We start from the raw sequence: 26,258 nt of genomic DNA, 5'->3' as shown, positions 1-26,258 counted from the left end.
TGTATGACATGTGTGATGTATGTATAATGTACAGGGTGATGTATGACATGTGTGATGTATGTATAATGTACAGGGTGATGTATGACATGTGTGATGTATGTATAATGTACAGGGTGATGTATGACATGTGTGATGTATGTATAATGTACAGGGTGATGTATGACATGTGTGATGTATGTATAATGTACAGGGTGATGTATGACATGTGTGATGTATGTATAATGTACAGGGTGATGTATGACATGTGTGATGTATGTATAATGTACAGGGTGATGTATGACATAGATAATGTCTGTATGTGACACGTGATCTGCAGGTGGTCACGTGATGTCCCTGGTCTCGTAGTCACTGCCGGAAGCTCCGCCCAGACGCCGTCTCCATGGTGACCAGAGCCTCCGCTACCGGCATGCACCGGGGGGACACGTCACGGATTGGGCTGCGGCCGGAGAAGGGAGCCGGTACCGGTGGAGTAAGAGGTGTGTACCAGGCATACGGTGACATAATATAGACTCCCAGCATGCAGAGCGGGGGAAGGAGCACTGAGCATCCCTCATACAGATACTGAGTAACTCCCAGCATGCAGAGCGGGGGAAGGAGCACTGTGCATCCCTCATACAGATACTGAGAGTCACTCCCAGCATGCAGAGCGGGGGAAGGAGCACTGTGCATCCCTCATACATACAGATACTGAGAGTCACTCCCAGCATGCAGAGCGGGGGAAGGAGCACTGTGCATCCCTCATACATACATACATACATACATACACTGAGAGTCACTCCCAGCATGCAGAGCGGGGGAGGGTGCACTGTGCATCCCTCATACATACAGATACTGAGAGTCACTCCCAGCATGCAGAGCGGGGGAAGGAGCACTGTGCATCCCTCATACATACAGATACTGAGAGTCACTCCCAGCATGCAGAGCGGGGGAAGGAGCACTGTGCATCCCTCATACATACATACATACATACATACACTGAGAGTCACTCCCAGCATGCAGAGCGGGGGAGGGTGCACTGTGCATCCCTCATACATACAGATACTGAGAGTCACCCCCAGTATGCAGAGTGGGGGAAGGAGCACTGTGCACCCCTCATACATACAGATACTGAGAGTCACCCCCAGTATGCAGAGCGGGGGAAGGAGCACTGTGCATCCCTCATACATACAGATACTGAGAGTCACTCCCTGCTGTACAGGATTTCCCAATAAGCCTGTTTACTTTTTCAGGCTCCTTTATGTGTTGAGCACAGTAATACTACGTAGAGAACAGGTAGTGAACCTGTGTTCACAAACTTCTGTTATGTTGTTTTGCTATTTGTTAAACGTTTGTGTTGTATTTGATTGTGCAGATAGTACACAATATGGGAACCCCAAGCGTATTGATAGGAAAGGTTTTCACATAAATGTTACTTATGTGTTATTTAAGTAACTAACATGCTAAAAGGGTTCATATATGAAAATGCTGATCCGTCTCGGTTTCCTATAATTATGGCTGCAATGTGGACCTCAGTGATTGGGTGATTTCTGGAGTGCGTTTGGCAGTGACCAAGGTCACTTACCTTTCCAATGTTTCACCAGTAGCGATTTCTAAGGTGATGTCCGTATGAAGCTCAGCGGGTTAAGCGCGGTCCACAAAGGACAGCGGTGGGACTATGATATCTGAGCATTCAAATGATGGCAAATCATTCGATCAATCACATTGTCTGACTGCACATTGCAGTCTGTGGTGACAGCAGCCAGACTCCTGCCAATTATTTTATTCCTACTTTATAAATTGGTTCCATATCTGCTTGCCTTCAATCTTGTGCAGTGACCTGATTTATAGGGTGCCCTTAAATGTAGGAAATAATGGTCTATCAATTACTGAACTACCGTAAGTTCTCTCAGCACACTTGGGTGCATTCCATCTAGGCCAGGAGCTTGATCTGGCTTAATCTTGTTTAGGGGTAACTGCATCTCCTCATGTGTTAGACAAGTAACATTTAATGGTGTGTGTATAGGCATTTGCACACCAGTTATGTCCTGGATTTCTTTGTGAATACAAATGGAAAGAAACATTGTTTTTTCAAATATCAGCCTCTATCTTCTTATCTTTCTAGTGACAATTTGGTGCCCAATTGTGACCGGATGGGCTTACTTTGCCACCCGGTGTTGGTCTTTGGAGAGGACGGTCTTAGGCACAGTTTATCTGCGTTTCCTTCTTACCGTCAGTAACCAGCTGTTACTGACCACTCCTAACCCTATGAATGCCAACTGTGCAATAGTTATAGGATTGATAGTGTACTGCTGCCACCACCAGGCTCCTTCACTGGCACATGGAACTGCTTACTTCTGGGTAGCCTATATAGCTGCTGCAGTGCCTCTTTGCTGTGGGTTGGCTGGTACCCCCTGTCTGCTTACCATGGACCAGGACTGCTGGGCAGTGGGCAGAGTGTTGCCACAGAGACGCTTGGATCAACGCAGGACAGCCGGGGAATGGAGTAGAGTGTGAGCTTTTTTCTTTTATTCACAGGATTAGAACAGGGAATAGGCGTCGGGCAGCATCTTGAAGCAGTGATGGTTTATTGCTCAGAAATGGTTCTTATAAGGACCATTACACACTAGTTATAGGTACTAGTGATCATCCAGAAGTAGCGGTGTAATACCCATTCTACTGGGACAAACCAGCTCTTTTCTGCACACAGAACCTGTCAGGAGGTGATGTAGCCTTCTGTCCCTTTAACTGATCCAGGGTGATTCATACAGATCACACTTGAATCAGCCTGAAGGGGTTTTACACTGACAGCATTGTTGCTAGTGGCAGGGGTGTACCCCCCTCCCCGTCCACGAGTTGCCACGGAGAGCCACTGGCTCCCACTTTATCCAGGGGCTGCTCCTGCAAGGATTGGGGACACCCCTGGCACTCGGGGCCCCCACTGTACTACCAGGCAGGTAGAAACACTTTGTTTTTACTGAAACTTTTTAAAATATACATTCTGCAGAATTAATAACATTTATTTAAATACACTCAAAATACATTTGTGAACCTCCGTCGCTTAGTGCTGGGGGTAAACCCTTTCGTTGCATCAGCATCGAGTATTAACCCTTTCGGTCCTGCAGCAGCCATCATAAGCAAGTGGGAAATGAGCGCAATGCGGCCACACCAGTATTATCCATTTTCTTGTTCTTTAGTCAAAATTAGTTAATTCCATCCCCTGCTGATTTCCTGTGTTATATAATCAGGGACGGGGGGCTTGACTAACTTCAGATTTGAGCGATCAGATTTTGCAAAAATTCCACTGTCCATGATGGTAAATGTCTTCGTTGTATGATGAGATAGTCCAAATGGCACCAACAAGAGCTGCTCCAAAATACTTTAATGTACATTTTACTGAACTTTGGTCAGTGCAGCTTTCTGTATTCATTTTCATCTCCTATTAGAATGCTCACAGCAACACCAAGCATTTCGGAATAAGTGTGTGCTGGTCTTGTGGGAGGCAGTGACCTGTTCACTTGTGTTATTGTGTTAGGACTGTAAGGACAGGGCTGCATGTGACAGGGGCAGTGACATGATGTGAGGAGGGGAATGGAGGCAGCAGGAAGCCACAGACTGAGAGTTATATAGTGGAAGGATCAGGGTCCCCAGCAGCACAGAATATATCAGGAGATGAGTGATGTGTTAGTGAGGACAGGGCTGCATGTGACAGGGGCAGTGACATGATGTGAGGAGGGGAATGGAGGCAGCAGGAAGCTACAGACTGAGCGTTATATAGTGTCAGGAGCAGGGTCCCCCAGCAGCACAGAGTATATCAGGAGATGAGTGATGTGTTAGTGAGGACAGGGCTGCATGTGACAGGAGCAGTGACATGATGTGAGGAGGGGAATGGAGGCAGCAGGAAGCCACAGACTGAGAGTTATATAGTGGGAGGAGCAGGGTCTCCATCAGCACAGAGTATATCAGGAGATGAGTGATGTGTTAGTGAGGACAGGGCTGCATGTGACAGGAGCAGTGACATGATGTGAGGAGGGGAATGGAGGCAGCAGGAAGCTACAGACTGAGAGTTATATAGTGGAAGGAGCAGGGTCCCCCAGCAGCACAGAGTATATCAGGAGATGAGTGATGTGTTAGTGAGGACAGGGCTGCATGTGACAGGGGCAGTGACATGATGTGAGGAGGGGAATGGAGGCAGCAGGAAGCCACAGACTGAGAGTTATATAGTGGAAGGAGCAGGGTCCCCCAGCAGCACAGTCGTGATGTGAAACTTCTGTCACTCATGTGGGGCGCTTGTGTCATACACACTTAAGTATGAAATATAGTTGATGTATCCAACTAGTTATTTATCTTCCTTGAATTTAGGTGGTTTGATCGATAGGCTTACCTGAGTGTGTATATTGTACGGAGCCCTAAAGATATTTTACCTGATCTCTGGGCTTTCATCAGAAAGTTCTGGAAATGGCGTCCTGCTCCTCTGCATTGATCCCAGCTCAGCAGAATCTTTCTTTGTTTACTTAAATGTTCTCTCTCCTGCTGCCGTCTACCTGAGGCCGGTCTCCAAGCATCTGCCGGCTTCTCAGGCTGTCAGTCATCCGCACGTTACAGAGGACCCAGCGGATATCTCTGGTTTTGGCATTAAAACAATATTTTTTTCTATAAAGTACTCAGGATTTCGTGTGTTAGTTTTTTTTAAGTTTCAGTTCATTAAATTGTGTTATATTGAACTGTTTGAGTTATTAATGTCGCTGTTAATGGAAGTTCCGACAAGAACGCTGTATATCTTTACAAGATAAAATCATAGCGTCTGTATCCTCAGCCAACATCACACAGCATAAAAAGACCATTTATTTAAGGACGTATTTCATTTTTAGTGTGTAATAATAACACAGTCACAACTCCCTTCTCAGCCCAAACGATAATTGTATAATTGTATAACGTGTTGTGAGTTCCTTACACCTATCTATACTGTGCCATGGTATACGGTAGCTTTACTGCGACAATGCTCTGTAATACTATCCATTCTCTCACCTTTTTATATATGAAGTAATGTATTGTCTCGTGTAAGTTAGTGCACATTTTAAAAGTCACTGAGGAGTTTAATGTACAGGAGAAGGAACTTCAAATATCCATATAATCTGCTATAATGGTTATTATAATACCCAAGAATTCCCGATGAATGCTGAAGGAATTACGCTACATCAAACTCAGTCCTCAAGAGATTTCAAGATTTCTGTCTGTAGAAACAGATGGGATAATTATTAATCCAGAAAAATAGATTAAATCACCTGTGATTAAAGAAATCCTGAAAACATGATGGTAAATCTTAAGGACTGAGTTTGAGCTTTATAACTAACCGGTTATACATATAAAATTTATGAAACATCACGTTATATAATTCACAGTTGATTTCACCTTTATCGTGTTCATTAAGATTAAGGGGGTTCCGTTCGGAGCTTCAGTCTTAAGTTTGTCCTAAAAGTCTTTTTTTTTTGTTTTTACGTTCACTGTACCTGAGGCATCTAAAGCTTCTATCTAGTATCAATATTTTCTCCAAATTCTGTCAGGGAAACTAAAATTTCATTTATTTCTGGACTGCGGAGAGTATTGATCGAACCTGTAGCCCCCCAGGCTCTGTGTATTAAGAGCCCTCATTCTGGAGCCCTTATTTTCCCCAAATTGCTGTATGAGATCTAATGTCTATCACGGCCTCCGATAACCTGACCGTCGTCTGACTATATCACAGGTCATTATGATTGAGGGGTGCACTAACCACGTTCACTGAAGCATCTGTAAGGAGAACTTCCTGCAGAGTTGTAATGTATTCCTCTGCTTTATAATATCGATAATTGAGATGCTGCAGTGAAGACCTCTATATTCAAATAGTCACACTCCTGTAATCACAGGGAACCATCTGTATTACAATCTGTGCCAAGACATGTCCGGGCTTCTGCCTCCGCATGTTAAACAGTTGGAGCAGCGGTGCCAGGAGCCTTCGTGGGCACAGGAAGTAAGCTATGACTATGAGCTATGACTTGAATTTCCAGCTGGTGGTAGAGAGACACGAGAAGTTTACAGAGAGGTTGTCAGAGATAGATCAGAGGCATCAGAACCTAACACCAGCATCAGTTTGTGCAATGAAAAAATATTCTTCTCTGTTATATGTAGATTTCCTCAGTTCCTGAAAATGGCTTTTGATACTTGTGCGCTGATTGTGTTCTGTGTTTTTTACAGTTCTTGGTGTAATCACTGCTAGAAATGTCCCTCATCCTGTTTGCGTCGGTGGTTCGAGCGAGAGATGGGCTCCCGCTGTCGGCCTCCACGGATCATGAGCAAAACATGTCCGTGCAAGAGACGAAAAAATACCTGAAAGTGGTGTCCAAAAAGCTGGACCATCTCCCGGACCGCTGTATCATGAGGAGGGGGCCGCACAATATTAAGTAGGTTCATTAATGCACGTCTTGATGGTCATTTTCTCCGTCACCGACATACAAAGATGGCGGAGGGAGTTTATAATATGTCTGTATTAGTTTCCGACTTAAAAAGCAGTCGCCCCCGGTGTCTCCGATAGGTGGAGGGATATGAGAAACTTACATGTGATTTGAGGAAACCTCTTGTTCCTCCCAATCTGTGGTTTCAGATTGTGGCTTTCCTTGTTTTAAACTCAAAATCCCTGTGTTCCTAACGTCCCTGTGTTATTTCCTTTGTACTCTCAGTCTATACCTAAGTTACAGCAACACCATTGCTACATCCCCTGCCTAACATACTGTGGTCTGGATTGGGCGAAACAAGTCAGGTGGTTGTGGTAATGACATCATCGCTGAATCACGCCCAACAGACACCAATGTGTTCTGTTCTAGTTGAAACTACAATAAGTTAGAATTGTCGGTATTTCCAGATTTCCCAGAAATGTCCACATCAGGGTTACCTGTCCCGAAACCGAAGAAAGCAAAATCACTGCTCCCAACATTTATACATGCTAATTCCCAGTCCATCCACGACACGCCCCACCCACTTCTGTGTAAGCCCCTCCCCTTCCGAGGTCCATGAATCAGGACAGTTAGGGGTGGGATTGTGAGACAGGATAAACAGCCAGCATTCTGGACTTAATGCGTTTGGATGTCTGAATACCAGGAGACCTGTTTGTCAGAGCAATTTTACATTTCCCGTCGTTACCCCTGTGATAGTGAGATGAGTACGTCCTCCCCCTTCCTATTCCTCAGCCTCCATCCTCCTCCTCCCCGCACCGTTCCCCTCAGCTGGTGGGGACTGTGGTTTATTCCCTGTCTCCCTGCACAGTCTGTCACCTTCTATCCGTGTAACCGGCAGTGCAGTGTAATTGCTGCTTATTCCCTGTTCCCTATCCTGGCTGTTTAGTCTTTTCCAAATTATTTTGCCTTCTGCATTAAATTAACTATGAAAATACAGAACATAAAAAGCCCTGAAGGGTGCACACCGGATCTGTCCAGAGATGGCCTCCTGGTCCCTCATTGATCCGACTTGCGGTCCCAATCCCTCTGTGACCAGTTATAGTTGTGGTTGGACTCACACTGGCTTCATAACGCAGCCTCCAAGAAATACGTCTTTACACATTGCCACCCGAACGTAGATATCTGCTTCCAATGCCATCTCCTCTGCCCTGTTAGTGTGAGCTGGGATTCATTTTTGTGGGGTTTTGATATTAGTTTTTTTTTTGGGAGGGGTTGTTTAATATGTTATCACTAAGTCACACGTTTGTCCAATACATTCATCAATTCTTTTACAGTATGAGCCTAAGGGATTGCTGCAGACTATTCCAAATATGTCACCTTTCTGTAAAACATATCGTCTTTCAGCCTCTAATTATTTTCCTGTCCCCTTATTGTAGAATTCCTCTTATGTATAATAATATACATAATATACAGCCTTCCTGACTGTCAAGAACCCCCATCCAGTCTCAGATACAGCAATCTGAACAGCTGGCTGTCACTGGACTTACCTTGGTCACTTACCAAAGAATAAACCTTTTCTGCCACCACAAAGGATTTACTATGGAGTCCTTATGTTCACTAAAACCACTTATTAATGTTTCACACTTAAATCACACACACACCTGTAGCATGAGCCTTATTTGGCTTCGTAAGTTCACATGGGAGTCACGGAGAATATGCTAGATAAAATGTATTTAATCCACAAAATGTTTCCAATGCTTAATTACAAAACAGTTAATAACAAGACATACAAAATAAGTTGCACAAATACGTTTCAGAAATAAAATAGGAAATAAAACCAGAGTCACTAACTTACTAGTCTAAGAGTTGGCATGAGAGGAGTACACTTTGGGAGAAATGGCTCATCCTAACTTGGACACTGGTCTCCACCATAGAAATGAGCCCATTTACTATGTAAGACAGAGTGTTTTAAACCTTTCTCACATGCCCCCCCCCCCCCCACCCCCACCTTTGGAAATGTCAGGATAGATTGATTCCCATAATAATACAGGTCTTTTAGAAATGAGTTATCTGTCCTTGAGATATAAGTCTGCTGATTGTTTACATAACTCTGGAGGCCTCAGAGATGTCTCTGTCTCTGGCCTGGCTACTTTCAAAAGACTATTGACACTTCCTAGGTCAGACTCATGTCGTTTAGCAATTTACACTTTGGAAAGGTTACGTACAATATACACATTGTCATTCATGAAAATTCAAGGGAAAATAATAAGTAATTAGGTGTAATACACAATCGTCACACTGATCTATATAATATTATCTCTGAGCGGAGCGTCTTCCCGTATACGTTTCCTTTCACTGCTCATTCACCGTTACAGCAACAGCCGCCGGAAACACAGATTGTAAATGTTCCGCTACAATCTTTCTGTCTCTTCCACGCGAGCATCACACACTATGTGTGCGGGAGAACTTACACCTGACACAATGTATTTCAGATTAAGGAGATGATTTATTTCTAGTGGTTGCGATAGTCCCCGGTAGTTTGAGTGTGAGTGTACGCTGTGTCTGAGTCTTGTGACAAGGACAGGACTTGGAGCTGATGTTGAGGTGACAGTATGGATACTTGTGTCTGATCGTAAATACACTGAAATTACATTATTCATCATAATAATTACTCGAAGGTCACGGCAGAGGTTGTCTGCTACATGTTGTGTACAGCTGATTGTCATGTGTGTACACAATTACAGACATGTTTCCTATCTAACTTGTCTGTATAATGATATAACTCCATTGTATACAACTTTATATATATATATATATATATATATATATATATATATATATATATATATATATATATATATAATACACTCTGACTTCTGTTCACTCTGAGTTATTATTTTATTGATTTCATAATGTGGATTGCTCAGTTCTATTGTAAATAATTTCATTATGTTACGTCCTCCATTTCGTTAAAATAATTTCTTCAATTTAATATTTCTAACAGCTCTGAAATAATGGCATCATTTGATAATGAGTGGAAATGTACCAACATATAATTCATTCTTAATCATATAAAATATAGTGCAGAGTTTTCATTCTCTGCTCGCTCATTGTGGTATGCACACTTGCAATCTTATTAAAGGGCATTTATTTTGCATTCTAAATAACAAAAAAAGACAAATCTATGATCCCGGTCCTCATACTATCATAATAATTGCAGAGGATTAATATATGAAAAAATAAAACCTCTCCGTTATGAATCTGGGGGTCGCTCTGTCCAGAAAACTGATTTGATGCATTGTGTCTGGGCTGTTTTCTAGGTCATTCTGAAACCTGTAGGGGGTGCTCTGTGTTCTCAATATATTAAACAAGATGATCAAATTTTTAGAAGCAATACAGTCGTCATAAATACGTCTCTAATACACCTGTTCTAATTGATTGCATTATATCAAATTACATAGTAACATAGTTGATGAGGTTGAAGAAAGACACCAGTCCATCAAGTTCAACCTATAAAATTATAAACCGCATTTTCTTAGAGGTATCAAAAACATATAACAATTGTATTGCAAATAAAGAACTCTACACGTATGATAACAACTAAAAAAATCACATAATTGCATGAAATATTGAGACATGCTATTATAAATATATTAATATATTCAAAATGTCACCTTAAAGTGTATTCATTGCCCACACACAGTAGAGGAAGCTATGTCCTGGTCTGAACCAGGTAAAATGTTGTATATCAGGTGACTAGGAACTAGAGATGGTCACTGACCCCCGTGTTTTGGTTTTGGTTTTGGATCTTGATTACCTTCGTGTTTTGGTTTTGGTTTTGGTTTTGCAAAACCGCCCTTGCGTGTTTTGGTTTTGGTTTTGTTTGGTTTTGTTTTGCTATTTTTGAAAAAAATACCATTTTTTTGGTCTAAAATAACCTGATTTAGTGCTCCACCAGTTTCTTAGATAAGTGAGGTAATTCTAAAGCTAGTAAATTATGAAAAAAACAGTTTAATCCCTGGTAGGCCGTCCTTAATGCGAACACTTGTCTGCAAATTATACAGTCAAACCTGGTTGTCTACCTCCTCCATCTTTGATTATTGGCAATGTAGCCATCGTCTTTGGGTGTATATTACACCCTATACTTGTAGTTGAATATTAAAAAAGCAACCTGCATAGACTGTGAAGCTAGAAAGTAAAATTAAATGGACCACGGTACTTTGGTGGCTATCTATGCCCCCCCCGCCCTCCACTTGTAGTTGAATATAAAAAAAAGCAGCCTGCATAGACTGTAGAAATAGAAATTGGAATATACAAAGAAAATGAGAAAGGCAATTTGGTATCTGTCTGCATCATAATCATCAACATCCTCATTAGCGCCCTCGTCACCTCCATAAATCTCCCCCTCATCCTCTTCTATTTCCAAAGTGTCATCCTCACTTGGTGTATCAGCGGCTACACTCGGGCTGTTCAGGTACACATCAGCAGAACTGCTGAAAGGGCCCTTCTTATGGGTACACTAACAGAATGCTCACGATTAGACATACCACTGTTGGATGGACTCTCCACAGGGATTGGTGTCATTTGTGAATCAGAGCAAACATTATCCTCTAATGCCTTACTGTTATCTTGCAGCTCGGCTTTGACGCGTAACAGTAGTTGTGCACCAATTGTAGGCTGGGTAACTTTTTGGGATCTGCCACTAATAGCCAAAGGTGAAGGCCTCATTCTCTCTTTGCCACTGCGTGTGTAGAATGGCATGTTGGCAATTTTTTTTTTATCGGCACTTAACTTTTGCTCAGTAACACTTCTTTTTCGCTTCAACACAGTAAAAAAAAAATAATTATTTTGTTCTTTGGACTGATTTCGAAACACTCTGTAGTTTGACATCGCCTTGCCCAGATGATGGAAACACTAACATCAGGACTGGTGACAGAACCTGGTTGCTCATTCTGATCATATGTGGACTGCTTTGAATCCATTCTGAGCGCAAAGCACTTGTAGTGGTAAAAATTATTTGGTAAGATACTACTGACAAATATGACTTTTGACAGCCAGAAATATTTATGCACAATTATGGGGGACACCCCAAAGCACTGAGGAGTGATAAAAATTATTTGGTAGATACTGCTGTCAGATATGACTTTTGACAGCCAAAAATATTTATGCACAATTATGGGGGACACCCCAAAAGCACTGAGGAGTGCCAAATATTACAAAAATGAAATAAACCTCTATCCTCCTCTCTTCTCTAGCGATTTTTGTTACAGCAATTGGAATAAGAATATTGCATTCTCTGTCCCTGCTCTAATCAGCCTGTGACTACACCCTGCTCTCTCCCTCTGTCAAATGGCGATGGATTGCTGTGGAGGCAGGTATTTATAATCTTGAAGTATCGCGAGAACCGTGCCATGAGATCCGATGACGTTCGGCCTCGATTTGGATTCGGAGCGGGCGGGAGAGTACCGAGCTACTCACTGAGAAAGCAGCCTATCCAGTCACTAGGAACCAGTGACATCACTGAGAATGCAGCCTATCCACTCACTAGGAACCAGTGACATCACTGAGAATGCAGCCTATACATTCACTAGGAACCAGTGACATCATTGAGAATGCAGCCTATCCATTCACTAGGAACCAGTAACATCACTAAGAATGTAGCCTATCCAGTCACTAGGGACCAGTGACATCACTGAGAATGTAGACTATCCAGTCACTAGGAACCAGTGACATCACTGAGAATGTAGACTATCCAGTCACTAGGAACCAGTGACATCACTGAGAATACAGCCTATCCATTCACTAGGAACCAGTGACATCACTAAGAATGTAGCCTATCCAGTCACTAGAAACCAGTGACATCACTAAGAATGTAGCCTATCCAGTCACTAGGAACCAGTGACATCACTAAGAATGCAGCCTGTCCAGTCGATAGGAACCAGTGACATCACTGAGAATGCAGCCTATCCAGTCCATAGGAACCAGTGACATCACTGAGAATGCAGCCTATCCAGTCCATAGGAACCAGTGACATCACTGAGAATGCAGCCTATCCAGTCACTAGAAACCAGTGACATCACTAAGAATGCAGCCTATCCAGTCACTAGGAACCAGTGACATCACTGAGAATGCAGCCTATCCAGTCACTAGGAACCAATGACATCACTGAGAATGCAGCCTATCCAGTCACTAGGAACCAGTGACATCACTGAGAATGCAGCCTATCCAGTCACTAGGAACCAGTGACATCACTAAGAATGCAGCCTATCCAGTCACTAGGAACCAGTGACATCACTAAGAATGTAGCCTATCCAGTCACTAGGAACCAGTGACATCACTAAGAATGCAGCCTGTCCAGTCACTAGGAACCAGTGACATCACTAAGAATGCAGCCTATCCAGTCCATAGGAACCAGTGACATCACTGAGAATGCAGCCTATCCAGTCCATAGGAACCAGTGACATCACTGAGAATGCAGCCTATCCAGTCACTAGGAACCAGTGACATCACTGAGAGTGCAGCCTATCCAGTCACTAGGAATCAGTGACATCACTGAGAATGCAGCCTATCCAGTCACTAGGAGCCAGTGACATCACTGAGAATGCAGCCTATGCAGTGACATCACTAAGAATGCAGCCTATCCAGTCACTAGGAACCAGTGACATCACTGAGAATGCAGCCTATCCAGTCACTAGGAACCAGTGACATCACTGAGAATGCAGCCTATCCAGTCACTAGGAGCCAGTGACATCACTGTGACATAAGTTAGGTAGACTGGTTTGCTCTCCCTGGCTTGGTAGTAAAGACACTGTAGGACAGTGACCATTATGTGACCCTCTTATAAGACCTGTTGTACTGGGGACATACTGTGTGTTTGATAGTTGTGATACATCTGTGGATTCCAGGATGTTGGGTAAATGTAGGAACAGATAATGCTCCCAGTAGAGCAGGGTACATTGTACTGCAATGATTACATTAATAAGTAAAAGCTTTGTACTTACAAACCAGAGCCCATGTTTATCACAAAGACATTTATGTCTGTTCCCCACCGTGCACCATCTGTGTATCAGTCACCAGAGGACCTGACTCTGTGTCACCAACGGTGGGTTCTGAAAGACCCTCTACCAGATGATTAGACACAAATCATTGGGGTCAACCTGTGCTGCTGGCACACACTGCGTTAGCAGACAGGTGGCTGGCCCTATATCACCGTTAGTGGCCCCAGAACGACGATGTTACCTGATGATTATTTGATTGAAATCAATAGTATCATTATTGGAAATGGTGTAAAGTGCACTCAGAAGGTGGCTGCTGTTGGTCTTAGTGTGCGATGGTCGTCTGGAAGAGCGCTGATCAGATGGATAATGTCCAGTTTAGCCACAACACAGTGCCATACCAGAGTGTGATCCTGTTGCTCCGTGCTGTGGCCGTGTGCGCTCATCTCAGGAGTATTTAAACCTGACTGGACAGATGTAATATTGTATTTAAATCCCATTATAGCTGCAGCCTCTTATCAGACTTCTAATCGGCCGTATCTGCTGTTCATAATGAATATATTTCATGTCTGATGCATTCAATCTTTCATTACATTTGTCAGATAATCCTGTTTTCTGCATGAAATCTCTCTAGAAATCCAGATAACGTTGTACAAAGCTGGAAATTGCTGTGTGTGACAGATCTAATAAAGGCAGCGATTCTCAGCTCCGTTCCAGTAGTTTAACTCTGTCACAGCCTCGTACAATGTCATAATTTCAGCATATATCTGAATATCTATCAGACAGAATGTGTGAGGGTCCCGGGAAGGATATTGGGGCATTTTTATGTATAGATCCTAAAATGCAAAATGTATTTAATATGAAAAGGTTCTTTGTAACATTCACAAATGTATATTTAAACTTTCTTTTATCAGCCATTTGCTCCAGAAGACATTCAGTGTCCAACAAAGTCTGCTCTACACAGGATAAAATGCTTCCCCTGTGATCAGAATCTCGTTATTCTCTGCCCTCCTCACCCCGAAACTTTTTGGTGTATATTTCTGATGGTTCTTTTCTATAACGCAGATTGTGTGTTGTGATTAGTGTTGTCACCTTCCTATATAATAAGTGTCAGTGCGCTCTGTGCAGTAAGTGTTACGTTGTGTTGCAGTATTATCAGCTCGCTGGGTGTCAGCTACATGATGCTTTGCTCCGAGAGTTACCCAAGTGTCCTGGCCTTCTGCTTCCTGGATGAGCTGCAGAAAGAGTTCATCACAACCTACGAGATGGGTCCTATCAACACCGCCATCCGGCCGTACTCCTTCATCGAGTTTGGTAAGTAGCAGATCGCTGCCTGTGTGGCTGCCATGTGCGTCGTGTTGCGCCAGCTGACTCGTTACAGTATTACCAGGCGGTAGCGAATCCTCCTCGTCGCTCTTCTTGTTCCTATAGAAAGGTATTATCCGTGCACTATAGTACAGGTACATCTCCTTACTGATCGCCCATTTCCATCACGGTTCCAGCTCTGGACAGAAGGAAACACTGTGCTGATCTGCAGCATCAACCAGTCAAACATCTCACCGACACTCCGGTGTCTAATGTTATAGCGGCAGCTCCTGGCCCTGACTGCTGTTCAATTAAATGAATGGGAAGTGTGTGTAATAGTGTTATGTCTGTAGGTATTAGGATATTACTTCTGTCTGTGATCTAACTCTGCCCCCTGTGACCGCCCCGGGGTGAGGACCCTGCTCTCTGTGACCCTCTTCTATTTCCAGCATTTCTGCTTCAGTCTAATCTGCATCGTTAAACTCCACAAAGTCTGCTAAATGTCGTCAGCATTATTAACAATGAATTTAGTAGTAAATATTGACCCTTTCAGACATTGCAAAACCTGGATGAAATTTGTACATTCTGATCGAACAATTAATTTCATTCTGTGGTGTTGTGTAGCTGCGTTGCTGTGTTTAATGACACAATCACACAGCACAATGATATAATGTCTGTGCGGTGATTCATCAGTTGTGAGGTGGCACCTTGTAAAAGGATGAGCATTACTGCCCTCTTTATAGGTAACAAACTGCAAAGTAAGTCTAATAAATACAGAGCCCGGGAAGGAGCCGCTGCAAATTACAGAGGATGCTGCAGATAAGTGCGGCGTTTAGTAGAAGGTAAATTACTTCTGCTGCAGGAAGATGGTTACATGATAAACCGCGCACACAGCGGAGCGCTGTGACAGTGATAATTTAAAGCATGGGCAGCCAGAGCAGGTGGGCGGCTTCTAATGGAAGGAAACTTTATTACAGAGATGTCTTTAATCTCCTCAAACAGATAATTTCATCCAGAAAACGAAGCAGAGATTCAATAACCCCCGCTCACTCTCTACAAAGATGAACCTCGCTGACATGCAGACGGAGATCCGCCTCAGACCCCCGTACCAGATCTCCCTGCAAGAGCTGGGCCTGGAGAACGGTGTCGGCCACCGGAAAGGTCCGGCCTATAAGGGAATAGGTAAGGAGTATTAGTCCTGGAGATAAGGAGTAGGTATGGAGTATTAGTCCTGGAGATAAGGAGTAGGTAAGGAGTATTAGTCCTGGAGATATGGAGTAGGTAAGGAGTATTAGTCCTGGAGATAAGGAGTAAGTAAGGAGTATTAGTCCTGGAGATAGCGAGTATGTAAGGAGTATTAGTCCTGGAGATAGAGAGTAGGTAAGGAGTATTAGTCCTGGAGATAGGGAGTAAGTAAGGAGTATTCGTCCTGGAGATAAGGAGTAGGTACGGAGTATTAGTCCTGGAGATAAGGAGTAGGTACGGAGTACTAGTCCTGGAGATAAGGAGTAGGTAAGGAGTATTAGTCCTGGATATAGGGAGTAGGTAAAGAGTATTAGTCCTGGAGATAGGGAGTAGGTAAGGAGTATTAGTCCTGGAGATAAGGAGTATTAGTCCTGGAGATAAGCAGTAGGTAAGAAGTATTAGTCCTGGAAATAGGGAGCAGGTAAGGAGTATTAGTCCTGGAGGTAATTAGTAGGTAAGGAGTATTAGTCCTGGAGATAAGGAGTAGGTACGTAGTATTAGTCCTGAAGATAAGGAGTATTAGTCCTGGAGATAAGGAGTATTAGTCCTGGAGATAAGGAGTATTAGTCCTGTAGGTACGGAGTATTAGTCCTGGAGGTAAGGAGTAGGTAAGGAGTATTAGTCCTGGAGATAAGCAGTAGGTAAGGAGTATTAGTCCTGGAGATAAGGATTAGGTAAGTAGTATTAGTCCTGGAGATAAGGAGTAGGTAAGGAGTATTAATCCTGGAGATAAGGAGTAGGTAAGTAGTATTAGTCCTGGAGATAAGGAGTAGGTACTGAGTATTAGTCCTGGAGATAAGGAGTAGGTAAGTAGTATTAGTCCTGGAGATAAGGAGTAGGTACGGAGTATTAGTCCTGGAGATAAGGAGTATTAGTCCTGGAGATAAGGAGTAGGTATGTAGTATTAGTCCTGAAGATAAGGAGTAGGTAAGGAGTATTAGTCCTGGAGATAAGGAGTAGGTAAGGAGTATTAGTCCTGGAGGTAAGGAGTAGGTAAGGAGCATTAGTCCTGGAGATAAGGAGTATTAGTCCTGGAGATAAGCAGTAGGTAAGGAGTATTAGTCCTGGAGATAAGCAGTAGGTAAGGAGTATTAGTCCTGGAAATAGGGAGCAGGTAAGGAGTATTAGTCCTGGAGGTAAGGAGTAGGTAAGGAGTATTAGTCCTGGAGATAAGCAGTAGGTAAGGAGTATTAGTCCTGAAGATAAGGAGTAGGTAAGGAGTATTAGTCCTGGGGATAAGGAGTAGGTACGGAGTATTAGTCCTGGAGGTAAGGAGTAGGTAAGGAGCATTAGTCCTGAAGATAAGGAGTAGGTAAGGAGTATTAGTCCTGGAGATAAGGAGTAGGTACGGAGTATTAGTCCTGGAGGTAAGGAGTAGGTAAGGAGTATTAGTCCTGAAGATAAGGAGTAGGTAAGGAGTATTAGTCCTGGAGATAAGGAGTAGGTACGGAGTATTAGTCCTGGAGGTAAGGAGTAGGTAAGGAGCATTAGTCCTGGAGATAAGGAGTATTAGTCCTGGAGATAAGCAGTAGGTAAGGAGTATTAGTCCTGGAGATAAGCAGTAGGTAAGGAGTATTAGTCCTGGAAATAGGGAGCAGGTAAGGAGTATTAGTCCTGGAGGTAAGGAGTATTAGTCCTGGAGATAAGCAGTAGGTAAGGAGTATTAGTCCTGGGGATAAGGAGTAGGTACGGAGTATTAGTCCTGGAGATAGGGAGCAGGTAAGGAGTATTAGTCCTGGAGGTAAGGAGTATTAGTCCTGGAGATAAGGAGTAGGTAAGGAGTATTAGTCCTGGAGATAAGCAGTAGGTAAGGAGTATTAGTCCTGGAGGTAAGGAGTATTAGTCCCGGAGATAAGCAGTAGGTAAGGAGTATTAGTCCTGAAGATAAGGAGTAGGTAAGGAGTATTAGTCCTGGGGATAAGGAGTAGGTACGGAGTATTAGTCCTGGAGATAGGGAGTAGATAAAAAGTATTAGTCCTGAAGATAAGGAGTAGGTAAGTAGTATTAGTCCTGGAGATAAGGAGTAGGTAAGTAGTATTAGTCCTGGAGATAAGGAGTAGGCAAGGAGTATTAGTCCTGGAGATAAGGAGTAGGTAAGTAGTATTAGTCCTGGAGATAAGGAGTAGGTAAGAAGTATTAGTCCTGGAGATAAGGAGTAGGTAAGTAGTATTAGTCCTGGAGGTAAGGAGTAGGTACGGAGTATTAGTCCTGGAGGTAAGGAGTAGGTACGGAGTATTAGTCCTGGAGGTAAGGAGTAGGTTAGGAGTATTAGTCCTGGAGATAAGGAGTATTAGTCCAGCCCAGGTGCTGACAGTACTGCAGCCCCCTCCCATGCAGTATTCCGCAGACTTGGTGATTACTTCGTAGATGGTTTGTCCTCCTGTCTGTGCTCCATCCTCAGCTCATTACCCCCATTCTTAGACTCTTTCCAGTCCACTGATTAAACAAAGGGGTTTCTTCTGCCTGACTGGCCCTCTCCCCATGTAATACATTGTGTCTGTGCCTCTCGCTACCTCTCATTTCTGTGCCGCTGCCCTCGGAGGGATCTCAGCCATGTAAACTGTCTCTCTTCCTCCCCCAGCTCCTCACCAGCGGCTGGAGCCCCTGACGTTAGCCGGGATCATCTCCTGTCTGCTCAGTCTCCTGTGTGCGGGTCTCAATCTCATCCGGGGTTTTCATGCAGTAGAAAGTCTGCTGCAGGTACAGTTATTAGGTGAAACGTGTGTGTGTGAGGAGGGTCCATCTGTCCCGAGGTCACTTCCACCTCTGAGAGTGGGGGGTGGGTGTGAGGCCGATTCCCCCATCTTTACAGTGACTGAAGTTACATATTGTCACAGATACATTTGTGTGGGATCTACTGACTGGTGTTGTCTTTGCATCTTTTCCACATTAAAAGACCACTAAGTGTAACATAATTGTGTATTTATAGGTCAGCCCTGCTAGTAACATTCACATCGTTTAAGATAAGACGTTGATGGAAGCAGGGAATTATTTTTCCTGTGCCCACAAGACCCTGAATAATGTGACCTTCATATGCCCGCTGAGACAGGACAGTAACTAGCTTGGCGTTGATTCGTAAGGCACCATAGAGCCGTACAGTAGGGAAAACAGGGACATACATAAAACGGGGACATAGAAGGTAGACTAAATAAATGCAGCATTAAAAACAAAGGGAGGACCCAGCTCATTAGAGATTCTAAGTGTAAGAGGGCGCAGATGGCACAAGAGGAGTGAGTGTGGCTCAGAGTGAAGGTTCCCTAGACTAGAAATTGGTGTTATTGACGATGAGTGAAGGGCGTCCAGCAGAAGAGGGTGATCAAAAGCATCAAACGCAGCAGAGAGGTCCAGGAGAAATGACCCTTAGACTTTGCGTTAAGCAGGTCATGATCACTTTGGTGAGTGCACTCTCAGTGGAGTGTTGGGGCGGAGGCCGGTTTCCAGAGAGTGGAGAATGCAGTGAGAGGAGAGGACGCTCACATATTCTATTCCCTGTCATATTCTGTACTGCTCGGTCTGTGCTGTGTAGACGCTGGTACTCCAGTGATGAGTAGACGTATGTTTATTACTGGAAGGAAGTGACACATTGTGATGCTGTGCGGCACAGCGTCCTGGCAGGGCAGAGGTTAATGATATTGTGATCATAAATGGGGAAAACACTGCACACTGTGTGCACCTGGTGGAAGCGTGCGGAGTAAACACAAAGAGGTCTTTAATGAACCAATTAAACACAGTGACAGGCACATATGTAGGTTCCCATGCTGATGTACGCGTGATTATACATCGCTCTTCTTATGCAAATCTTCCGTGTTCTATGAGGACCACAGGCTCCAACATGTCTGAGACTTTCATGAGACCACAGTGCCCCCCAGTGGACAGATTGTGAAAATGTGCTAACTGCCAAGACTTTCATAATTGATTTTATATTTCCACTAGAACGAGACAAAATCATAGAAATAAATATACACACTAAAGGAATAATTTGGTATTATGTGTGTCAGAGAGAGGTATCCTGTGGCTCTCGAGCTGTCACTGAACTACAAGTCTCAGCATGTCTTGATCAGAAGACATGTTGGCGGGGAAGGTTGTCTTGTAGTTCTTTACTGAAGGGTATCTTCTCGGATGATTCTCTAACTTCTGCTGCCATAATGCAGCTGATACTGAAGAAAGAGAAGGGAGTAGCTCAGGAGTGAGCGAGTAAAGGGGCGAGAAGTGAGCGAGTGGAGGGCAAAAATTGAGCGAGTGGAGGGCGAGAAGTGAGCGAGTTGAGAGAGAGAAGTGAGCAAGTAAAGGGGCGAGAAGTGACTGAGTAGAGGACGAGAAGAGAGCAAGTAAAGGGCGAGAAGAGAGCGATTAAAGAGGCGAGAAGTGAGCGAGTAGAGGGCGAGAAGTGAATGAGTAGAGGGCGAGAAGTGAGCGAGTAAAGGGGCGAGAAGTGAGCGAGTAAAGGGGCGAGAAGTGAGCGAGTAAAGGGGCGAGAAGTGAGCGAGTAAAGGGGCGAGAAGTGAGCGAGTAAAGGGGCGAGAAGTGAGCGAGTAGAGGGCGAGAAGTGAAAGAGTAGAGGGCGAGAAGTGAGCGAGTAGAGGGCGATAAGTGAGCGAGTAGAGGGCGAGAAGTGAGCGAGTAGAGGGCGAGAAGTGAGCGAGTAGAGGGCGAGAAGTGAGCGAGTAAAGAGGCGAGTAGAGGGCGAGAAGTGAGCGAGTAAAGAGGCGAGAAGTGAGCGAGTAGAGGGAAAGAAGTGAATGAGTAGAGGGCGAGAAGTGAGCGAGTAAAGGGGCTAGAAGTGAGCGAGTAGAGGGGCTAGAAGTGAGCGAGTAAAGGGGCGAGAAGTGAGCGAGTAAAGAGGCGAGAAGTGAGCAAGTAGAGGGTGAGAAGTGAATGAGTAGAGGGCGAGAAGTGAGAGAGTAAAGGGGCTAGAAGTGAGCGAGTAGAGGGGCGAGAAGTGAGCGAGTAAAGGGGCGAGAAGTGAGCGAGTAAAGGGGCGAGAAGTGAGCGAGTAAAGAGGCGAGAAGTGAGCGAGTAGAGGGCAAGAAGTGAATGAGTAGAGGGCGAGAAGTGAATGAGTAGAGGGCGAGAAGTGAATGAGTAGAGGGCGAGAAGTGAGCGAGTAAAGGGGCTAGAAGTGAGCGAGTAGAGGGGCGAGAAGTGAGCGAGTAAAGGGGCGAGAAGTGAGCGAGTAAAGAGGCGAGAAGTGAGCAAGTAGAGGGTGAGAAGTGAGCGAGTAAAGAGGCGAGAAGTGAGCGAGTAAAGAGGCGAGAAGTGAGCGAGTAGAGGGTGAGAAGTGAGCGAGTAGAGGGCGAGTAAAGGGGCGAGAAGTGAGCAAGTAGAGGGTGAGAAGTGAGCGAGTAAAGGGGCGAGAAGTGAGCGAATAGAGGGTGAGAAGTGAGCGAGTAAAGAGGCGAGTAGAGGGCGAGAAGTGAGCGAGTAGAGGGCAAGAAGTGAATGAGTAGAGGGCGAGAAGTGAGCGAGTAAAGGGGCTAGAAGTGAGCGAGTAGAGGGGCGAGAAGTGAGCGAGTAAAGGGGCGAGAAGTGAGCGAGTAAAGAGGCGAGAAGTGAGCAAGTAGAGGGCGAGAAGTGAGCGTGTGGAGGGTGCAAGATACTTTCTGGTAATTAACCCCTAATATATTAGTAGAGGGGACTGATGTGCGAGGACGGGTGTTACCTGATCTATAGATGGCTGCTGTCCGCTAAATGTGACTTTATATATTACAGAACAATGAAGACATGACCTGTATTCTGGCCTTCTTCTTGGGAACAGCCGCTTGTCTCTACCAGGTAACTGGCGATATAACCTCTGTCCCCATTCTCACTAGTCCTCTCCTTGGTCTCCAGCTTGTGACTTTATACAGCACTGAAATGTTTGTTATGGACTCGGGCCCTCATCCTTTTTATCTCATCGTTTCCTAATTGTTTGTGATTGTAAAAATATAACCACAGCCGATGATGTCTATAACTTGTCCCGGACATTGAGGGATCTGTGTGCAGTGAGGATTTACTCTTATTGTTGTATAAATCAGTGGGCGCTGAGAACCATATCTGCATTATATCTATGATTGCATGAGACGCAGAACGCTGAGTCTGCATAAAATGCCACTTTCTGATAATGATTAAATAGTTAATATTTATAGTTTAATAAACCAGGAAATGCGTTGTTTTATGCACAGCACTTGTACAGTGTTTCTGTATCGTTCCAGTGTTACTTATTTGCGCACAGCACCAGCTGGAGGACCGTGAAGTCTTTCCTGTCGTTCGGACTCATCTGTCTGTGTAACATGTACCTGTACGAGCTACGTAACCTGTGGCAGCTCTTCTTCCACGTCACCGTGGCGGCTTTTATAACGCTCCAGATCCGGCTACGGCAGCCACAGAGCAAGTCCCCCGATTATAACGTCTGACCCCCCCGACACACGACGCTGCTCCAGCCGGAGACTGGAGGACATTTTATTTCACCTTATCAGTTTGCCTGTTTCATGTATATCCCCCTGAAATCTGTGCGGTGTCGCCCTTGGGGTCCTCGACATACCGGAAATAATGTGGGGGGTGTATACGACGCCTTTCTTTGCACCCTGAGTTATTGCCTTTGTAAGGCAGGTTTATTGTGTTTCTAATAAATAAAACCGTTATATATATATATACATATAGATATTGTCTTGTTGTGAAAGACGGGGGGGGGGGTGTATGAAATCACAATCCTCATCTGACAGAGGCTTCTTTTATTACGGAGAGTTTCTCCTTAGATAGATACAATGAGTTACAGCGGATGTAGAAGTCTGACCGCCCTTATTGGTGTGAAGTCTGAAATCAGAGTCATCGTGTCAGACATTTTTCCACCTTTTATTGTGACCCTGCAGCTAACACAATACAAGTGAAAAACAAATAGACAGTTTTTAGGGAAAGAAGTGAAAAAAAATCCTACAGTATATTGGTTGCATAAGTGTGCACACCCTACACTAATACTTTGTGGAAGCACATTTTGCTTTTTTATAGCAGTGAGTCTTTCACATTTGTGTATCTGGAAAAGTTCCAGATCCATCATATTGCGGAGGGGGGGTCTGTGCACGGCCCTCGGTGGCTTATCTTTGGCTCTCACTGGGATTGAGCTGTCGGCTCCGGCTGGACAATCCCTTGGTGGACTTGGATGCTTTGGATCGGTATCATGTTGGCTCCGGCTATCTGAGGTCATCAGGTTTCAAGAGACAGTATCTTGATATTCGGAGCTGGTCATTATGCCCTCTGTCCTGTCCTGTCCCAACCACCGCCACCACCATACGGCACAGCAGGTGCGGTGATCTTTGGGGGATGAGCTGTGATATCAGACATAAGATATTTCCCACATTGTTTGGGGGGGTTGAATGTATTTTTTTGCAAAATTAAGACAGGGTTGGATGATGTTTTTCTGAGAAATGGCTTCTGTCTTGTCAACCTGTCCCTTAGCGCTGAAATTGTTTTAAACCCCTCTCCTGATTGGTACCGTTCATCAATGAGATCCCGTAGATGTTATGAAAGCTCCTGGTGGATCCTGGTTATCTCAGCCGGATGCAACCAAGAAAACTGCCAGGAAATCACAGGATGATCTGATCTTTATATTAGGTTAATCACAATCACTTCCACAGCTGGCGGGTATATGCTAATTACCTAGAACACGATTGGCTAATTCTGAAACACGCTACAGCCCCACTATGACAGGGTGTGTACATTTCTGCAACAGAGTATTGTGGCTTGTTCATTTTCACTTCTTTTTCCTAAAAATTGTCTATTTACTTTTAACTTGAATTGTGTTGGTGGCAAGGTCACATTAAGGGTGGAAAAGGTCTGACATGATATATAAAATAAATAAATGGACAGGATTTATTATTCCCAGCAAACCTACTTCCAACCTCCTCTGTCTGCATATCTTCAGGTCTCCATAGTATTTGCATCTGCCCTATTGTCTGCCTGGTAAATGGTTTGTGATATTATTATTCAGGGACTCTGCACTGTAGAATACTTGAACAAATCATCTCCCAGATATAAGAGTAACATTGTTATCCTCAGCATCAAGATCTCTATCATTAATAAATGATTATCAAAAGAAATAATTTTCACAGCAGTATGTCAATTTTATATGTTTTTTGGGCACACAGCTATTTTTGTACATAACTTTTCAGCTTCAATGTGCTTTTAAGAATTTAATTAATGTTTTGATAAATTAGCATGATGCTATCAGACCCAATCTGGGAACAGAACGTGACATTGTAACCCCTCCTCTGCAGTTATATTTACTATGTACTTATCCATTGGCAGCGGCATGCAGTCACCATCCAGCATTTGGCAGCTTACTTGGTGATAATTAGCACCCTTACATCTCTACAACTCAGCTGTGTTTAAAAATAAAAGCACCATAGCTTCTTTTTGTGCAATGAAAAGGGTTGCCCAACTGAACAAGTGATGTGAAGTTATGGGGTTAGAAGTGGGATGTGCACAGGTTAGAATTACAGAGCATGACAAGACTTCAGCTGTAGCCCAGATCACGGCTATAAATGAGCTGCGCTTCTTTGGAACCCAGAATTGTAGGAACTGTAGTTGCAGACGTCATGCCCAGATGTGGTACAATGGGTACATGCTGTTGACTTCCATTCCAACCGTCACAAATTTCTTTAGCCGAACTAAACATATTTACAGTTTTGGATTCTAGTTCGGTTGGAACCTATGTCACATTGGAAGGGAGAGATGCCTTCATTACACTGGTGTAGGTAGGTTAATACAGACCGTCCTTCAGATTCTGTGTATCAAAGAACTTGCCCCACCTGAGGTGACTCAGGAACTGGTGAAGGTCTCTCTGTAACGCAATAGAGGAGACCTCACATTTGCTCAGTGTAGTTCAGCATTTATGTCGCTCAAACTGAGACCATTGACCAAACTTTAGTTTCAGCTGCTCCTCCTAAAGATCACACTGCAATGGATGGACTTTTCTTTCAATTTATTGACACTGACACTGGAGTCAGAAGAGGAGCCCCGGTCATCTCATGCTGCTTCGGGAACGAAGAGGGGGGTAAGTATGATTTCCACTTCACAGGAACAGCAGTTTTTCGGAACTGCTGTTCCTGTGTTGCTTTTTTTAATAAATATGAGAAATAGTTCAATCCTTATCAATGCGATAAGGATTGAAAACTATTTTTCATATTCTGCGAGTTTTGATAAATGTGCTTCTTTATCTTGTTACTTCCACTTGTTCTCTCCCAGCCCAGAAAGAAGACAGCGCAGGACTGACACCAAAATCATCGGCATTGTTCTGTGATAAATCTTGTGATCATTTGAATCCCCCCCAGTAATCTCTCATTGGATATAAACCACGTGTATGATACATGTATGACACATGTAGTGTTCAGCAAATTACTTATTACTCTCTATAAAGAGCGAAGTGAAATGTTGGAGCTCTATAAATAAAGGTAAATAATTGTCTATGTTTTATATTTCAGTATGTTTTTATACACTGGGCTGGGTGGGGGGTGAGTCGGGGGTCTCCTAGGAGCGGAGCTCAGGTGGGGGATGATTCAGGGGTCTCCTAGGAGCGGAGCTCGGGTGGGGGGTGAGTAGGGGGTCTCCTAGGAGCGGAGCTCGGGTGGGGGGTGAGTCGGGGGTCTCCTAGGTGCGGAGCTCGGGTGGGGGGTGAGTAGGGGGTCTCCTAGGAGCGGAGCTCGGGTGGGGGATGAGTCGGGGGTCTCCTAGGAGCGGAGCTCGGGTGGGGGATGAGTCGGGGGTCACCTAGGAGCGGAGCTCGGGTGGGGGGTGAGTCGGGGGTCTCCTAGGAGCGGAGCTTGGGTAGGGGGGAGAGTCGGGGGTCTCCTAGGAGTGGAGCTCGGGTGGGGGGTGAGTTGGGGGTCTCCTAGGAGCGGAGCTCGGGTGGGGGGTGAGTCGGGGGTCTCCTAGGAGCGGAGCTCGGGTGGGGGGTGAGTCGGGGGTCTCCTAGGTGCGGAGCTCGGGTGGGGGGTGAGTAGGGGGTCTCCTAGGAGCGGAGCTTGGGTAGGGGGGAGAGTCGGGGGTCTCCTAGGAGTGGAGCTCGGGTGGGGGGTGAGTTGGGGGTCTCCTAGGAGCGGAGCTCGGGTGGGGGATGAGTCGGGGGTCTCCTAGGAGCGGAGCTCGGGTGGGGGGTGAGTTGGGGGTCTCCTAGGAGCGGAGCTCGGGTGGGGGATGAGTCGGGGGTCACCTAGGAGTGGAGCTCGGGTGGGGGGTGAGTTGGGGGTCTCCTAGGTGCGGAGCTTGGGCTCAGGGCACAATCCCCTATTTTAGTTCTTCATTATTTGAATGTGCCCTAATGTCTGGCATTGTCCGA

The 26,258-nt window shown here is 44.6% G+C and overlaps 1 protein-coding gene across 1 annotated transcript; it reads left to right on the top strand.

The window, feature by feature from the left end:
- The first annotated feature begins 376 nt into the window (after nt 1-376).
- On the top strand, nt 377-22,575 carry SEC22A (SEC22 homolog A, vesicle trafficking protein). The gene is made up of 7 exons (XM_075181147.1): nt 377-476; nt 6,208-6,413; nt 14,550-14,713; nt 15,707-15,886; nt 18,531-18,649; nt 21,659-21,721; nt 22,141-22,575. Exons 2-7 carry the CDS (start codon nt 6,232-6,234, stop codon nt 22,339-22,341), a joined length of 909 nt encoding a protein of 302 aa, XP_075037248.1. The 5' UTR covers nt 377-476; nt 6,208-6,231; the 3' UTR covers nt 22,342-22,575.
- Nucleotides 22,576-26,258: the final 3,683 nt, after the last annotated feature.

This window comes from Mixophyes fleayi, chromosome 7 (genome assembly GCF_038048845.1).
Source record: "Mixophyes fleayi isolate aMixFle1 chromosome 7, aMixFle1.hap1, whole genome shotgun sequence".
NCBI classification, from domain to species: Eukaryota; Metazoa; Chordata; class Amphibia; order Anura; family Limnodynastidae; genus Mixophyes; species Mixophyes fleayi.
Note: the sequence above shows the minus strand (reverse complement) of the source record. Positions and strands in the feature narration are given on the sequence as shown.

Excerpts from the sequence above, each read along its gene's own strand:
- SEC22A (XM_075181147.1), top strand. The coding sequence starts at position 6,232 with ATGTCCCTCATCCTGTTTGCGTCGGTGGTTCGAGCGAGAGATGGGCTC. Across the intron at positions 14,714-15,706 it reads GTACTCCTTCATCGAGTTTG|ATAATTTCATCCAGAAAACG; the intron begins GTAAGTAGCAGA and ends CTCCTCAAACAG. Across the intron at positions 21,722-22,140 it reads CAGCCGCTTGTCTCTACCAG|TGTTACTTATTTGCGCACAG; the intron begins GTAACTGGCGAT and ends GTATCGTTCCAG.